The sequence below is a fragment of the Lipotes vexillifer genome, unplaced genomic scaffold, assembly GCF_000442215.2.
Source record: "Lipotes vexillifer unplaced genomic scaffold, Lipotes_vexillifer_v1.1 scaffold640, whole genome shotgun sequence".
NCBI classification, from domain to species: Eukaryota; Metazoa; Chordata; class Mammalia; order Artiodactyla; family Lipotidae; genus Lipotes; species Lipotes vexillifer.
Genome location: NW_006773138.1, coordinates 158,334 through 176,083, shown reverse-complemented (window position 1 = coordinate 176,083; position 17,750 = coordinate 158,334). Strand labels below are relative to the sequence as shown.

Here is a 17,750-nt window from a genome sequence, read left to right as displayed (position 1 = left end):
ACCACTGCGCCACCAGGGAAGCCCTCTTTTTTTTTTTTTTAATTAAAAAATTTTTTAATTGAGATGTAATTGACATATAACATTATATTAGTTTCAGGTGTACAACATAATGATTTGATATTTGTATATATTGGAAAATGATAAGATACTCTTGTATTCTTTTTCTGAAAGAGGGCATCCAAATTGGGTAAGCTTCAGGCCCTGTGAAGTCTGGCTCTGCCTCTGCTCCCTCCTGCCCCCCTCAACCCTCAGTTTTCCTCCTTAGAGGCAACCAGCGTCACCTGTCTCGTATGTATCTTTTCAGAGATATCTTATGCATTTAGTGGTAGACACATACTGATCTATCCTTTCCCCCCACCCCCCTTTTTTTTTCCCCATGTGAAAGGCAGAATGTTCTCTATACTGTTTTGAACCTTTCTTTGGTCACTTAATACATACTGGAGGTCATCCCTCATCAACATGTAAGGAGTTTCCTCCTTTTTTACAGAGTTTCCTCATTTTTCTTTAATCATTTAGCAACACATCTTGGAGGTCATCTCACACTAATATATAAAACGTTTCCTCATTTTCTATGGCTCAGTATTCTCCCGTATGACTACACTGTAATTTAGTTAACCATTCCCCGAGTTTTGGGTATTTTGGTTACTTCCAACCCTTTGTTGTTATACACAGTGCTGTAACCAATAACCTATGCACGTCATTTTGGACATGCATCAGGAAGACTGCAGGGTAAGTGCCCGTGGGTGGCTGGATCAAAGGGCACAGAAGCATTGGGGTTTCAAATCGATGGTGGCATTGCCCTTCCCAGAGGCACTGGCCCGGCCAGGGAGGGGAATGCCTTGCCCTGTCACCACTCAGTGTGGGGAGGTTAAGTTCCTTTTCCTGTGTTTAAGAACCATTTATACTTTTCTTTCTGTGAATTTCTCTGTTCATATTCTTTGCCTGTTTTTCTGTTAGGTTACTGGTCTGTGTCTTATTTCTAGGTGCTTTTCACTTTTTAGGAAAATTAGTCTATGTTTGGGGTATGAGTGACAGCCCCTGGTTTGTCATTTATCTTTTGGCCTTGCTTATGGTGCCTTTTAATTTTTTTTAATCATGCAGGAATGTTTGATTTGTATATAGTTGAGTGTTTTACTCTTTTCTTTATCCTTCTGGATTTGTATCATTTCCAGAAGACTTTTGCCTCTCTTAGACAAGGGTTTTTTAAGTCCTTTCATGGTTTTATTTATTATTTTGAAATCTTTGATTTGTCTGTAATTTATCCTGTTGTAAGGTGTAGAGGTTCAGCTTTGTAGCTTGCTCCACAGTTGTCCCGACAATTTAATAATCCATCTCTTCCCCACTAGTTTGAGATGTTACTTTTGTTGTATACTAAATTCTTAGATTTATTTGAGTCTGTTTTTGAACCTTCTGTTCTGTTTAATTGATCTGTCTGTTCAAGTGCTGGTAACCTGTACTGTTTTAATTGCCATGGTTTTATGTTTTAATATGTGGTGAGGCTGATTCTCACTCTTTACCCTTCCTTTGCCCCACTCCCTCACTTCCAGAATTTTCCTGGCTCTTCCTGCTTGTTTGTTTTTCCACATGAACTTTCAAATAAACTTGTCTGGCCACCGCCCGCCCCCCCGCCCCCCCCCAATTCTGTGTGTGTACTTAGCAGGATAGTGCACATTTATAAATTAACTGAGAATTAATATCTTTATGATATTCTCCATCCAGGAGAATATCATGTCTTTCTATCTGTCCAGCTCTCCTTTTTGCCCCTTAATAACACTGCACATTTTTCTCGCTATAAATCCTGCACATTTCTTTTTTTTTTTTTTAAACTTTATTTATTTATTTTTGGCTGCATTGGGTCTTCGTTGCTGCACACGGGCTTTCTCTAGTTGCCGTGAGCGGGGGCTACTCTTTGTTGTGGTGCACAGGCTTCTCGTCATGGAGCTTCTCTTGCTTCTCTTGTGGAGCACGGGCTCTAGGCGCACGGGCTTCAGTAGCTGTGGTGCGTGGGCCCAGCAGTTGTGGCTTGTGGGCTCTAGAGCGCAGGCTCAGTAGTTGTGGCACATGGGATTCGTTGCTCCGCGGCATGTGGGATCTTCCTGGACCAGGGCTCGAACCCACGTCCCCTGCATTGGCAGGTGGATTCTTAACCACTGCACCACCAGGGAAGCCCGATCGTGCACATTTCTTATTAAGTTTATTCTTGGTGGTTTTTATTTTGTGATGCTATTATAAATGAGGTCTTTCATCCTGGTTTCTACCTGGTTATTGCTTATAAATATCAATTCTGTTATATTAATTTTGAACCCAGCTATCTTACTAAATTCTTTTATTGTTTGTAATAGTTTCTCAGCTGAGCTTCTCGGGTTTTCCAACTCCAAACTCATATTATTGTTAGGTAATAGATTAACTCTTCTTTCCCAGTTTTTATACCAATGATATATTTTTGTTGTCTAGAACTTTTATGATGATGGAAGTTTTTCTACTGTTTTTCCATTAAGCAAAGTGCTGGTTTTTATTTTAAGGAAGTGTTGATCCATTTCTATTTTACCGATACTGCAATTTTTGTTTAAGTACGCTGGATATTGAGTTTTATCATATGCCTCTTTAGTATCTGTGGAGATGAACAGATAACTTTTTTCTTTTGATCTGTTAATCACTGCTTTGCATCATCTGTTCCTTGACTCTTGCCAGTTCAGGAGTTCTTGAGTATTGGTAGGGGCCCTTAGTCCCCATTGCCTAGCGCAAGGCTATCAAATGAATGAATGGCCTTTCCTATACATTCCCCTCTGTCCCTCCTCGGGGGTGGGAGGGGTTGCTCACTCACCGGACCAGGACCCCAGAGGCTGTGTGATGCTGGGTTACCTCATCTCCTGGAGTATTCTGCTTCCTCCAGGGGCATGGAGGTGGGTGTAAGGCTCAACCCACAGACTGGGCCTGCAGGGGGACCAGCAGTGGTATCCCTCAATCCCACCTATACTTGCTAACCCCTGGGCCTGGCCCTCAGCTGGAAACTGGCACCTCAGAAGGAATTGGGTCCTTGCCTGGGTCTTGCAGCGGGCGGGAGGGAATGTGTGTGCAGACATAGCGACAGCAGTGGCCAAGGCTATGGATGGGGGTTCGGGTAGTACCAACTCTGAAGGTCCTGGAGGGCTTGCTAGAGGATCTGGATGCTAGGAGGCCACAGGGGTGGGGTGTCAGGTTTCAGGCAGTGGTAGAAGCCTGCGTGTTCAGGGACCAGGCAGTACCTGGCCTTGCCTGGCACGTGGGACACAGGGGAGAGGGCTTAAATACAGACCTTACCCATGGCATGGGAAACCCACAGAGAATTGTTGACTGGGGACCTATACCTGGGCAACCATGCCTCTGACCTGTGCCCATGTATCTCTTCCAGGTCTGGACAGAGTCCTGCTGGCTGGCTTCTGCTGACAGGAACAATGGCAGAGGCCGGGGATGGGGCCCTATCGGTGGCTGAGTGGCTGCGGGCACTGCACCTGGAGCAGTACACCAGGCTCTTTGAGCAGCACGGACTGGTGTGGGCCACAGAGTGCCAAGGCCTCAGCGATGCCCGCCTGGTGGACATGGGCATGCTGCTCCCCGGCCACCGCCGCCGCATCCTGGCTGGCCTGCTCCGTGCCCACACGCCCCCAGCCCCTGCACCCCGCCTGACCCCACGGCCCGTGCCCATGAAGCGTCATGTCTTCCGCTCACCACCTGTGGCCACCACTCCACCAGAGCCAATGCCCACGGCTGGAGAGGATGAGGGGCTACCCACTGCCCCACCCATCCCGCCCCGGAGGAACTGCCTTCCACCCACCTGCTTCTCCCCCACATCCACGTCTGCCCCAGACCCTGTGCTGCCCCCGCTGCCTGCCAAGCGGCATTTGACAGAGCTCAGCGTTCCACCCGTGCCCCCTCGCACTGGGCCCCCCCGCCTGCTGGTGAGGTGAGTGGATGCCGTCCATAATGGAGGAACATGGGCAGAGGATCTAGAGGGTTGAGGGGGAGTCTGTGGCCTTTGCCACTAGGGTAAGAAAGGCACCTTGGTGGAGGGAATAGCATGTGCAAAGCTCAGAGGTGGGAAGCACCGTCCACAGGTGCTCTGAGCAGACAGTGTGGCTGAACTGTTGTGTGAGCGAGGGTGGGTTCGTGGATGGCGCTGGTGGGACATGCTGTGAAGGCCAGGCGGGGAGCCCAGGGAGGTTTTAAGCAGAGCAATCAGATGAAAGCTGCGTACAGAAAGGATGACCCCGGCTGCTGCTAAGGTTGATGGGGGAGGAGTCTGGGAGACCAGTGAGAGGGTGCAGGGCCAGGTGGGAGGCCCCCGCTCAGGCTGTGCTAGTGAGACTGGAGAGAAGTAGGCATATTGGAGTGAGAGGTCGGCCCTAGCGTGGACAGGACTTGGGGACGGCCTGGGCATGAGCAGAGAGGGAGAGAGGAGGCTCATGACATCCAGGTTCCCATCTTGGGTAGATGGTGGTGCAGTTCCTGATCTGGGACCTGGCCACAGGAGGGAGCTTGGGAGGAAGTCTGGAGTTCAGTCTGGGGCCTGGTGAGTGTGAGATACTGGGAGACCAGAGTGCATTTCTCAAGTCAGGAGGTAGTATGTGGGGGAAATGGGAAGTCTAGAATGAAGAACTCGTTCTGGGGGGTGCAGCAACTGCCCTGGGCCTGGCGCGGGTGCTCCCGTATTCCCCTTTCACACTGCTCCTGCCACATGTCACCCGATCCTGGAGACACTTCTCAGGCCACATCCTACTCACCCTCCCTCCTCCCCAGAACTGTTTTCTTCCCTCCTAGCTCCTGGTACTCCTTGTTTTCTTGAGTTTCCTCCTAATTCTGTGGACACGCCATTTAACCTCCTTTACATATGCCCTCCCTTCCTGCCATTTGCTGGGGTGCCCAGCTTGGAGGAGCATCCCCAAGTATGGCTGGGTATGTGGGGTGTAATGGAGCTTTATTGCAGCACTTGGCCAAGTCAGCCTAAGCTGGGAAGGCTTCTTGGAGGAGGAAGAGATGTTCAGAGAGGTCTCCTGGTCCGTGTTACTGTTGGGCACTGTGCTGGGTGCTTTGCTCACATGCTCTCGTTTGATCCCTGCTCAAGTGCTTCAGGGCATTTGTGTCCTGTTTTCAAGCAGAGAAACTAAGGCTCAGAGAAGGGAGGGCGTCACTGGCTGGATCCATACCAAGTATATGCTAGGGGAGCCCCCGTGGGGAGGGTCTGGGAGGTTTTCCTCACCCAGAGAGGGGCATAAAGTAAAGGGGCCTTCAAAGCCAAGCCAGGGCTGTGGTGTTTTGAGACGGGTGAAAGCACAAAAAGTTTATTGTGCCTTTCCTGGGTTCACACAACTGGGAGCACCACTGGGGTCCCCCGGGAGCCTGGCTTATAGACCGGACTGGAGTTTCCTGGTGCCACTGCACCCTCTAGTGGCCACTTTCCTGCATGTAGGAGTAATTTCTATTTCCTTTAACTCCATCATTAGGATGGAGTGTGTGCCTGTGTGTCTGTCTGTCTGTTTGCTTGTCTCTGGGGGTTGGGAGTGGGTGAACAAGGGCAGGAGGCAGGGCCCTGTCCATAGGAAGTTCACGAAGGCTGAGGAGGCAAAAACCCCAGTCGAGGAGTGGAGGCCTGGGTGCCTGCCTAGAAGGCAGGATACCTGAGCAGGTCCAGCTGGCTCCATGACTCTGATTAGGAGCTGCCCCTCTGGGCCTGTTTCCCCATCAGGTGTCCTCCTTGGCTCTCCATGGCCCTCCTGGTACTGACATCTGAATTCAGGAGACTTGCTGGGTAGAGCAAGGGTCCTATCTTCACCCCAGGGTACCAGGCCCCACTCTCAGATCCTCAGTCTGAACTTAGCCAATGTCTGGGAGAGGCCAGACTCCCATGGTCAGGAGTCCGGCCCCTTGTAGCTAGAGGACCCAAAATTCATTCCGTGCTCACAGAACTTGTAGGCAATTATTCCTTGCAATTTGGGGCTGTTCCTTAGGGCAGAGTGGCAGGTGAGCTGCCAAGCCTGGCTTCCTGTGTCCTGGGGTCTTTGACATTTGGAATTGTGGGCATCTGTAGTCCTAGCATCCTGGGCTCGCAAGGTGTACAAAGTCTTTAAAGCCCAGAGGGAGAAAAACTAAGGGCTGACAGAGCCTCACATATGTGTAACAGGCAAAGGCTGGGCAAGTTTGGGGTGAGGATTCAGCCTGACTGGCTACCCTGTCCCCTCATAACCCCTTTCTATGACTCCAGGCTCCGTGGTGCACAGTGGAAGACTGCTCAGCCTGGCCTGCTCCTGCCCCCCTTGCAGGTGTCCCCGCTTCCTGATGTGGCCTTCCTGTCCTTGCCTGCACCCTCTAGTGATGAGGGTCTCACCCTCTCAATCATAGGGCCTCTTACACCAGATCACGTGGTGACTGAGGGAGCATTTTTTTTTTTTTTTAACATCTTTATTGGGGTATAATTGCTTTACAATGGTGTGTTAGTTTCTGCTTTATAACAGAGTGAGTCAGTTATACATATATATATGTTCCCATATCTCTTCCCTCTTTGTCTCCCTCCCTCCCACCCTCTGAGGGAGCATTTTTGCCTGGCTCCAGTCCATCACTGGGCTCCCCAGCAGAATTTGGGATCTAGTGACTCCACGTGAGGGCATGCCTGGCCAGTTTGTGTGTGTGCACCCCTAGGCGTGTGTCTATCAGGGTAGTAGTGTGTCTGTGTATTTTTGCATCCGCACATGTCCTAAGGGAGGCGATGTGTGATCCTAACGTATGCACACAGGTGGGGATTTGAAACTGTATGCACCATACAGTTTCAGTGGTGACTTGCTGTAGTGTGTGCAAGTTTATCAAGGCCTGTGTGCACACATACACGTGCCCATGTGTACTGGTATTGTGGGGACTCCAACAGCGTGAGTGTATTTGTGAGTGCGTGTGATGTGGGTGGTGAATTGGCATGTGTGTTATTTGTGTACTGTCAGGTGTGAGCCAGTGTGTGCTTGTGCTGTGTTTGCACGTGCTGCCAAGAGGCTGAGCCCCCTAGAATGTCAGCTCCATTAGTGCTCAGGTGCTCGTCAGTTTCATCTACGACTGAATCCCCAACTTCTGAAACAGTGCCAGGTGCCTAATAGGCACTCAGCAAGTGTTTGCTGTGTTAGCAAATAGATGAGGCCTGCATGAGCTTCTGTACTGCCAGGCGCTGAGCACATGTGCTGCCCGCGCTGACTCACCCCTAGTGGACCCTGGACAGTAGGGTTACAGGGCACCCCAAATCCCTTCCCACTACCCAATCTCTGTCACCCCAGGCCTCTTAGAAAGGGAGAGACTTCAAGGGAGGCAGGCAGAAAAGGAGCAGGGATGGGGTCCTCTCCCCTCTGCGCCAGCTGGGTCAGGACTCAGAACCAGGTTCATTATTCTGCCTGGCCTGGGAGGACCCCATTGCACCCTCAAAGGGTTTGCACACCCACCATCACTTAAGCCTGTCATAGGGAACTAGCTGACAAGTCCAGAGATGCTGAGAAACTTGTTCAAAGTCACACAGCTCAGCGCAGGGGAAGCTGATGTTCAAACCCTGCCTCCTGGCCTGGGACTGTCTACTCAGCTTTAAGTCTCATAGATGTGAACCCTCTGAGCCTGCTTCCCTGTGCGTGGCAGAGGTCATTCCTGATCCAGGGTTCCAGGGTCACCCTGCAGAGCCCCTCCTAGGCTGCTCTGGGCCTCTGTTTCCTCCTCTGACACCAGGATGTCTGGAGATACCTTGGGAAGAGGGAGTATTTGTCCAGACGGGACAGCTACCAGCTAGAGTCACACTGCAAGGCCTCCCACCTGTGCCTTTGATCACCCTGCAGCCCAGCCAATCCCTGGTCTTCCTGAAGGCTGATCACTTGTTGCCAGGGCAGAACTTGCTCCCTTCAGAGAGCCTCTTTCCCAGCTTCTCTGGGCCTCCTTGTGGGCATGGGGAGGGGCCAGCCAGGGCCAGGGCCTTCTGGGTGTTCACTCTGTAAGGTCCTGCTAGATGGCACTGGGGTGGCTTGTCCACTCACTCCAGCTGGGTGGGGGGGCAGCCTGGGGGCGGAGAGGAAGTGTCTGTCCCGGGGGATTCTGGGTGACTTTTCTCTCTGTCTCAGTCCGTGTTTTCAGGAAGTGTGTGTGTTGGCCAGGGCTGCAGAGGGGCGGGGGGAGGCGGAGAGCAGGAAGCTAGAGGAGACCAGAGCTGTATTCAGACACAGACACACACGTACACATACACACACTCACTCTCCCGGACAGACCCACAGTTACACACAGGAACACACACTCAGACAAGTGATCACAGACACTCAGACCCAAATCACGGGTGTACAGAGCCATGCCTGGACCCAGACGCGGCCTCAGACATACCCAGGGAGTGGGGCCGGGCTGTCTGTGAGACCAGCCCAGGTCGGACACAGCCTGCACAGGCAGGGAACGGCACACGCTGGGCCCGGCTGACCAGGGCCACAGGAGTCCTCGGGCCCCGGACCCAAAGGACGTCAGAGGGTGAGCGAGGGACCGCCTTGGGCTGGGCTGTCGGCCAAGGGAAGTGGGGGAGGCTCCTCTGGCGGGCCTGGGAGGGCAGGAATCCCTCCTGTCTGTCTGTCTGCCTGCCACCTCTCCGCAGGCTGGGTTTTCTGTGCTGGTCTCTTCCCCCTCCCTTTTTTACTCTCAGAATTTTCTGTCTTCTTTCACTTTGTCTACATTTTCTGTTTTTCTCCTGCCCTTTCCTTTTCTCCCCTCTCTCTTCGCCCTCTCTGCCCTGGGCTTTCCAGGTCTCCATCTCCCCATAAACCTCTCTCTCGGGTCCACTGGGAGCCCCCGGGGGCCTGTTTCCTGGGCTGCACAGACTGCTCCTCTGTGGGGTCTCTGCCCTTCAGGGATCTTGTGCTGATCTCGGTTCTGGCTCCCTGCACCCCACTGAGGATTGCCTCCAGAGGCTTCAGTGACTTCTCTCAGGGTCAAATTCAAGGGTGCTGTGGCTCTGGGCAGCTCCTACCAGAGCCCCCTTGCTCTCCCCCCAGTCCAGGTGATAGGAAGGGCTGCCAAGGGCTGGCACTTAGCTGGTGACTTCCTATCCCTCCTTCCAGGGCTGGTGGTGTGGTGGGGGTGCCTGTGTCATTGGGGGGCTTCCCCCAATTGCTGTGATCCCTAATGAGCTCAATAACCCTGTGCTTGGGCCACTGGGGACATAGAGATTCCTCTAACCAGGCCCTGTCTGTGTACCTGGCCCTGCCCTGCGCCCTTGGCTCGTCTTTCCATAGGGCCCAGCAGACACCTGCACCTTCTCCTCCAGCAAGGCCGGCCCTGGGATGGGGCAGAGGGGCTAGTACAGTTGTGAGCCACCTGAAGGGTGAACTTCCTCCCCCTACTGCCTTCACAAGCCAGCACAGGGTCAGGCCTGGGAAGCAGGAAGAGCTGCCATGGGAGACCTGGGCCTCAGCCCTTTCCTGCCCATGACAGCAAGACTCCCAACTGTGTGAGCTTACAGGAGGGAGCAGTTTGGGTGGACTTCCTGGTGAAGGAGGTGTGTCCTGAGCACAGGGGAGTCGATGATCCAGGTCGTCTGGGGATTAAACAAAAAAAAGACTCCCAGCAGGATGTCTGGCACATAGCGGGTGCTTAGCAAATGATGGCTATATTGTTCCAGGGTGAAGTACAAAGAGCTGGGTGAAACCTTGGTTTGGGGGTGGATGCCAGGTCCCTCGGCACTGCTGTATGGAGGGATGGAGAGCTGCTGACCTCCAGTAATCAGTATGTGAGTGGGGAGATGGTCATTCATTCAGAACACAGTCAAGGAAGCCCCCTCTGTGTTGGGTGATGCTGTGGCATGGAGAAGGGATTGGCCTGAGGGGACTCACAGCATATGCAAAAGCTGAGAGGCATACTGCAGACATCACGTCTAAGCAAGTGAGACCCCAAGAAGGGCTTTCTCTGCTGTGGCTTGGGCAGAAGTAAGTAGGACAGAGCCCAGAAAGCACTAGAGGGGCTGACCCTTGGGCCTCATGATGGAGAAGGAAGGACGAGGGCAGCCACGGAGGAAGAAAGAAACATAGGGCTGAGGCCTGGGCCCCAAGTAGGATGAGGAAGTGGGCAGTTGGGAAAGATTGCCCCTGTGGGAAGAGGAGGTCAGAAGAGGAGGCAGATGTGTCCAAATCAGAGTCTGATCCCACCTCTTGGCCCTGCTGGTGAAAATCCAGGAGCTGGGTTTGGGCTGGGTCCCTCCAAGGCCTGTGTGACCCTGTAGGGGGAAAGTCCTGATTCCAGGACAGGGTATAGGCCTGAGTCCTTGGTCCTCTGAGGTCAGTTCAGTGAAGCAAACATTGACAGATACAACTATACTGAGTGCTCAGAAGTGTGGGGACTGGAGAAGCCTCAGGAGGCCCCTGGGGCATGAAGGGAGGCGCAAAGTGGAGGGGGAAGATGTATGATTTGCACCTTTGGAAGGAGAAGTAGGAGATGGCCAGATGGAGTTGCGTTCCTGGTGGAAGGAACAACATATGAAAAGCCTGGAAGTATGCATTTATGGAATGCAGCTCAGTCAAGGATGGCTGGAATGTAAGAGTGGATCAGTTCAAGGCCAGGCTGAGATATTCAGGCTGCCCCACTCTGCAGCCCTGCCCATCTACCCTTATGGTGTTTGACATAAATAGAAAGGAGTGAAGGGAGAGCCAGGGGCCACCCTGGAGGAGAGGGCTATGGGACAGGTTCCTGGCCCATCCTGTGGGGCCTGAGCCTCCTTCAGCCACAGGCAGGGTGAGAAAGTTGTGCTGGTGACATGTGGCAGTTGGCTCTCCTTACTGAATTATCAGTGAGCCTGGAAGCAGCCCAGAGAGGAACCTGAGGCTCAGAGGTAAAGTGACCTGCTTTGTAAGGACACAAACTGATGTGAGGTCTAGCTGGGATGCAAGCCCAGACCCACCTGGCTGCAAAGCTCTGTCTCTTACCTACAGTGACCACAAATCTCATTTCATCCAGGACAGGCCTGCTTACATCTGTTGCCCTGACATAGTTATTAATAGGGCCTCTTTTAACTGTCAGAAATGTTCTGGTTTATATGATTAATTATATGGTCACTCTACTCTTACCCATTCTGGCTCAGGACTCTCATATATCCCTCAACCCACAGATACAAGGTTGGCTGTGTGTATTTGCCCTAAACCAATAAAACAAACCTTAGGCTGAGGGCCCAGGCTGGAGTGGGCCCTGCCCAGGAGTGCCCAGATCCATATGTCACTTGGGTAGAGGAGAAAGGGGCTTAAGGAGCAGAGGAGCCAGGAATGAGGGGCGGGGGGTGAGCAGCTCTGTGTGGGCATCTTGGAGGCTACCTAGAAGAGGCCCATTGAGCCGTATTTTGAGGTACAGATAGGCTTTCCATGGACTGAGATGTAAGGAGAGGGCAGGGAGATGCAGGCAGGAGGAAGTGGTGTGAGCGAAGGCTCATAGGAGGGACCACTGAGTCCCTGCTCAGGTTTGGGACTGATCTACTGGTCTTGTGGGGTCAGAGATCAGTGGGGAACATCCCAGCTGGACCTTAGCCGCAGACTGGAGCTGGGGCTGCTCTAAGGGGTGCAGGCACTGAGTGGCCAGGACTCTGGCTGGGTTAGGGTCATTCTGTGGGCACTGCCCCTTCCCCTGGGATTTTCCCACATCCGTGCCTTCCTGATAGCACTTCTCCTTTCCTGGGCCTGGCTCTGACTCAGCATGACCCTGGTCCCCTGTGGTAGGCAGGCGGGGGGTCAGCTTGGAGGCTTCCTGGAGGAGGTGTCTAGAATGAGGTCGGGAGGCCCATGGGGCCTCTTTCTCCCACCTTCTTGGCACATAGCCCTCTTCCTGCAAAGGCTTTGCTGGGAGAGGAGCCCTTAGCGTCTGTTCCCCTCTCCTTTCTTACAGTGGTAACAGCCATCAGAGCTGTGATCACATTTCCTTTTGGATGGAACATCAACCCTAGAGCTGCCTGGATCCTGAGTTGGGTGCCAGTGTGAGGAGACGGGCCTCAGAGAAGCCCTCAGATCCTGGCTGTGGCCTCCTCATTTGCCACTGGTGGTTGAGCTTTCAGCTGTGGTGCTGGATTTCCTGGGTGCAAATCCCAGCTGTGGGACCAAGGACAAATTAACTTTGTGTCTCTGTGCCTCCGTTTCCTCATCTGTAAAGTGGGAATAGCAATAAGCCATACGTTACTGAATGAATGAATCCACGTAAAGCACGTAGAAGACAGCTGGGAAAACACACACACACATAATTAATAAGAATTAATTAATCCAGGTCTTCATTTATTTATTCATCCCTGCTGAGTGCTGGGCATACAGTAGTGAAGAAGATGGGTGTGGCACATGCTGGGGAGCCAGGCCTCAGGAAGGGCAGAACCCTCTCATAAGATCAGGCAGTGATGGGGGAGGACTGGGGGCCAGAGATGGGAGGACCGATGCCGCTTGGGCTCCGAGGATACTCTGTTGCCATCACCTTTGCCTCAGCACTGGCCCTCAGTCCTGGGGGAGGTGGGGAGCCAGGCCCACTCAGGCTGCTTGGTATTGGAAGGGCAGAGCCTGTCCCCCCTGCTCTGAGCCAGTCTGACTGGTCCTGGTCCAACAGCTTGGAGCTCTGCTGTCAGCTGATCACAGACTGGGCCCCCAAGGGCCCCTTCCTCTTAGAGTCTGGGAGACTGTGTGGTCTCCAAGGACATTGTACTTGACTAGCGGGGGGCCGACACCACAGGTCATGCCCTTGGGCCTGTGTGTACTCACTCAGCCTTTCATTTGCTTCTCTCCCCACCCTGTCCACCAACCTATCCACCTACCATGCACCCCGCACCCACCCATCCAACATGCTCTTGTTGCTCACTCAGCCAGGCCCTATGGGTGGGCTATGGGGATAAAGAGTCAAGTCCAAGGCTGCCCCTGCCCTAAAGAGACTCAGGGTCAAGTCGGGGAGACAGCCTAGTACAGTGTCCATCAGCGGGTCTTCATAGGTCCAGCTAAACCCCTACCCTGGGCCCACTTGGCATCAGATTCCCTGAGAAGCATATAGAGAGGGAATAACTGGCCACCAGGACAGCAGCAGGTCTTCCTCTGCTGTGGGGTCCTTGTGGCAGTCAGTGCCACTGTCCACACATCTGTCCAGGAGCTGTTCTCTGTGGTCCTCCAGGGGTAGCTCAGGGATGAGGGATGAGACTCACAGCCAACAGGTGTGGGCGCCACCCTGGCTTAGAGAACTCTTGCCCCAAGGGGCCAATATGTCTTGTAACAACTGCACAAGTGTGGTTTCAGGTCCCTGCACAGCCTGTGCCCGGTTATGAGCCACCACACTCTGGGAAGTCCAAAGCTCCGACTTCTCCCCCAGGTCAAGAGACCACCTAGAGTTTCTCCTAGTCTAGGTGCAGTTCCACACTCAGGCCCCTTTTGCCAAAGGCACTGTTGCCTCAGAGCATGGCTGACATACCACTTTTAGCAGGTTTCTAGGGGCAAAGAGTTTTTTTGTTCATTCTTTACCCTTGGAGAAGAAGGAGATAGGGTGCAGGGTAATGTGGAAGTAGCCGGGTATCCTAAGAAGCACCCAGACTGTGGACTCAGGGTTCAGGTCCTGGCTTAGATGCTAGCACAGTACCTGGCACAAAGGAGGGAGGTACTAAAAAGCAAAAGTTACTTGGAATAATTCATCTAAAGCTCATATCAGAGGGGAACATGGGCAGGGCCTGGAGGAGCAGGAAGGAGGGGTCAAGAAAAACTTTCAGAGAAGGGGCACTTGAGAAAGAAGTTAAAGAATGAGTAGATGTTCTCTGATCAGAGACCAGGGAGCAAGGTATTCCTGCAGGAGACAACAGCAGGAGCAAAGGCCCGGCATCATGGTCATGCCCCAGCCCTTCCTTGCCTTCTCGGCGGTCACACACTGTCAGCCACTGCCAGGAACACTGGGGCAGTGGACCAGGCTGAGATCACCAGGGAAGAAAGTTGCCCACCCCCTCCGATGCTCTTCCTCAGCCCCTGCTGGATGCTGGCAGAGACAGCAGTTGGGGCCAGGCTTCTAGAGCTCAGGCACCTGTTCCGGCTGGTGGTCTCTGTGCATCCTGTGTGCTGATGCACGACACGCCTTGTCTTGGTTAATCCTCCAGCCACCCTGCCACAACAGTTTTGTAGTCCTTATTTTTTTTTATTTTTTTATTTTTTTTGCGGTATGCGGGCCTCTCACTGTTGTGGCCCCTCCCGCTGCGGAGCACAGGCTCTGGATGTTCAGGCTCAGCGGCCCTGGCTCACGGGCCCAGCCGCTCCGTGGCATGTGGGATCCTCCCGGACCGGGGCACAAACCCATGTCCCCTACATCGGCAGGCAGACTCTCAACCACTGTGCCACCAGGGAAGCCCTGTAGTCCTTATTTTACAGACAAGGAAACTGAGGCTCAGAAAGGCTAGGTGCCTGCCCCAGGGCACACAGGAACTGAGACTGAGGCAAGGTTGAAACCCACGTCTCTGATGTCCTTTGAAGACACTCAGCCTGCAGAAAGCGGTGCGATCTGTGCTGAGACAGACAGACAGGAGCACTGTGGCCGTGGGAGTTCAGGCACCTTGAACCTGGCCTTGGAGTCAGAGAAGGCTTCTGGGGGGAGTGATAGCAGAGATGAGAAGTATGGTGGGTTCAGGTGAGTTTGACGGGTCCCGGGGGATGGTGAATATTCAAGACGAGAGAGAAGATGGTCTTGATCCAGAGACCCACGGCTAACGGCCTCAGGACTTGGTTTCTAAGGCTCTGGTCTGTTCCCTTGGCCTCGATGCCCATTTCAGTCCTGCTCCATCCATTCTCCAACAAACGCCTTCTTATCCTTAAAAGCTCAGGTCCAGGGACTTCCCTGGTGGCGCAGTGGTTAAGAATCCGCCTGCCAATGCAGGGGACGGGTTCGGTCGCTGGTCCGGGAAGATCCCACATGCCGCGGAGCGACTAAGCCCGTGCGCCACAGCTACTGAGCCTGTGCTCTAGAGGCCGCAAGTCACAGCTACTGAGCCTGCGTGCCACAACTACTGAAGCCTGCGCGCCTAGAGCCCGTGCTCCATAACAAGAGAAGCCACTGCAATGAGAAGCCCACGCATAGCAACGAAGAGTAGCCCCTGCTCGCCGCAACTAGAGAAAGCCCATGCGCAGCAATAAAGACCTAACGCAGCCAAAAATAAAAATAAATAAATAAATAAAATATAAATAAATAAAAGCTCAGGTCCAGCCTTCCCTGACTCCCAGGCTAGGATGCACAGCCCCACCACCACCCCTTTCTGGTCTTCATCTCTCTTTTAGAGTGGAGATCCAGTGGGTACATGTGGCTAAAACGTAGCACTTTGGAGACAGGTGAACCTGTCCCAGCAAGGCAGGGCCAGCTCATGAAGCCAAAGAAGGTGCCTGCTCTGGAGAGCTTGGAGGGTTTTGGGCAGGGGAGTGAGGCAAGGAGGGCTCTGAGTGTGTGGAACGAACGAGATGTGCTGCTGCCCATGTGAGCTGGGGGGCTGCAGTGGGTTTGAGTCCTGGTTCTGTCGCAGTGTCGCTGGCGCAGTGACTCAGCCGCACTGAACTTGATGCCCAACTTTTGGTCTGTTCCCAGCCTTCCTGCCAAGGAAGAAGCGTTACTGTCACCGCCACCATCATTCCCTCCCCAGCCAGAGCCTGAGGAGCCCCCGGCCACCTTCCCCCGGGGGCCTCCCCAGCCCCCATCTCCACCTCCCAGCCCCCCAGAGATTCCCCCGAAGCCTCTCCGCCTGCTCCCAGAGTTTGGTGAGTGCCGTAGCGAAGCATGGAGCTCTGGGTGGGTGGCCTGGGATCAGGGCTGGAGAGTCTGCAAGGGTATAAGGATCGTGCTCCCTGTTCTGTTGGGCCCTGCCACTGACCCACTCTGTGGCCCTGGACAGGTGAGCATCCTTCCCTTCATCCTCAGAATGGAGACAGCACCCAGCTCTCTGACCTATTGACTGTTAGGTGTGGGCAGATGGCAGACTTCTTGATTTGCCCATGGTTTAAAGTCTGGGACTGTTTTCCATGGTCATGGGCAGTTTGCGTTTCCTTGGATTGTCCACTTTTTCTTGTCTCGATTCGTGTTGCTTTTTTTTAGCCTTTTTAAGACAGTCCCTACCCTGACCCCCAAGCTTGCTGCCCAGTCAGACCTCCCTGTGATGGCCTGGCCTCTCCTTTGGCCGCCCCCTAGTGCTGTCCTGTGAAGCCCTGAGAATATAAATAGCACTTCCTGTCCTTTGTGCCTTTTTTTGAAAGCCAAACCAGGGTGGGGCAAGGTCTTTCTTAGGCTGGGGGAGGCCAGGCTTCTTTGCCTCTGAGTCTCCCCTTCCCCTCTATCTCCCCAGATGACCCTGACTACGATGAGGTCCCAGAGGAGGGGCCGAGGGCCCCAGCTGCCGTGATGACCAAGAAGGTGGGTCAGGCAGTGGTTAGGGTTTGGGCTGTCTGTCTGTCAGTGTGGAGGGCGGGCTACCCAGGTGCCTTTCAGACCCTGGGGACCACCAGATAGAGAGTAGGTAGCCGGCTCCCTGGAGAGTTCCCTTCCCCTTCACTGTCTTGCTCTGTGGGGGTCTGGGGGCTCTGGTTTGTGGCTCCACATCCAGTCTTCAGCTGCATCTGGATGGCTGTGTGGCCCCTTCTCTCCCTTGGTGTTTGGAGCACATCTGTCTTGGGGTGTCTGTCCCTCTGTCTCTGTTTCACTTTCTGTGTCCCCGTGTCACCCTCTCTCTGAGTGCCTTAACTCTCCATCCATGTGTCTTTTTCTCTATCCCTTTATCTTTCTGTCTTTGTCTCTCACCTGGGCCCATGCCTGCGCTGGTTTTCTCTGTCCCTGTGACCCCATCTCCCTGGGTCCCTGTGCAGACTGCTGGGGGCTGGGAAGGAGAGGAGTGTGAGGAAAGAGAAGTAAATGTGCAGAGTTGTGTGGGTCCAGGATGGAGTGGACAGAGGGGGATGTGGCAGCCCCTAGTTGGGTGTGATCTGGGGCTTGGAGGGGAGCATGACACTGAGCGGGTCTGGGGAACAGGAGGACCCCCCAGTGAGCCAAGTCCCGCGGGCCGTGCGTGTGGCCAGTCTGCTGAGCGAGGGGGAGGAGCTGTCCGGGGACGACCAAGGGGATGAAGATGAGGATGGCCACGCCTACGAGGGCATCCCCAAGTAAGCGTCCTCTTCTCTCGGGTGGTTCTCCCACCCAGCTATCCTCCTTCCCCAAGCCCGGCCCAGCCTCTCCGTGTCCTCTGCCCCCACCCCATGGGAGCCCCCACTCTGGCCTCCTCACTCCCTCTCTTCTCCCCACAGTGGTGGATGGCACACCAGCAGCCTGAGCTCATCCTTGCCCAGCAGCCTCCGGATCCCCGATCTCCCACCGCACCCCATGGACGGGCTGCCTGTGGGCCCCACCCCCAGCCCACCGGTCATCAAGGCTGGCTGGCTGGACAAGAACCCACCGCAAGGGTGAGTGAGGCCTGGTGGGTCCTACTGGTGCTCTGCATGGTGTGGGCTCTAGTATACTGGTATTGCGGATCAGAAAACCAGAGGGGACAGGGTTATTGGAGCAGGTCTCCCTCCAGGCAGACTGTAACCGCCGATCATCCCCACCAGACCTATGCTTTATTACCCTTAAAACTGAGAAGTCATTTCTCTGACGGTCCAGTGGTTAAGACTCTGCGCTCCCAATGCAGGAGGCACGGGTTTGATCCCTGGTTGGGGAACTAAGATCCCTCATGCTGCACAGAGCAGCCAAAAAAAAAAAAAAAAAAAAAAAAAAACCAA

General features: G+C 53.8%; 1 protein-coding gene across 1 annotated transcript in view; it reads left to right on the top strand.

Moving 5' to 3' along the window:
* ARAP1 (ArfGAP with RhoGAP domain, ankyrin repeat and PH domain 1) overlaps positions 1-17,750 on the top strand; it is a 45,790-nt gene that overhangs the window by 1,507 nt on the left and 26,533 nt on the right. The window contains 5 exon segments of the mRNA XM_007448064.1: positions 3,392-3,943; positions 15,574-15,743; positions 16,325-16,392; positions 17,005-17,135; positions 17,277-17,432. Coding sequence (XP_007448126.1) covers positions 3,435-3,943; positions 15,574-15,743; positions 16,325-16,392; positions 17,005-17,135; positions 17,277-17,432 — 1,034 coding nt within the window. The 5' untranslated portion in view covers positions 3,392-3,434.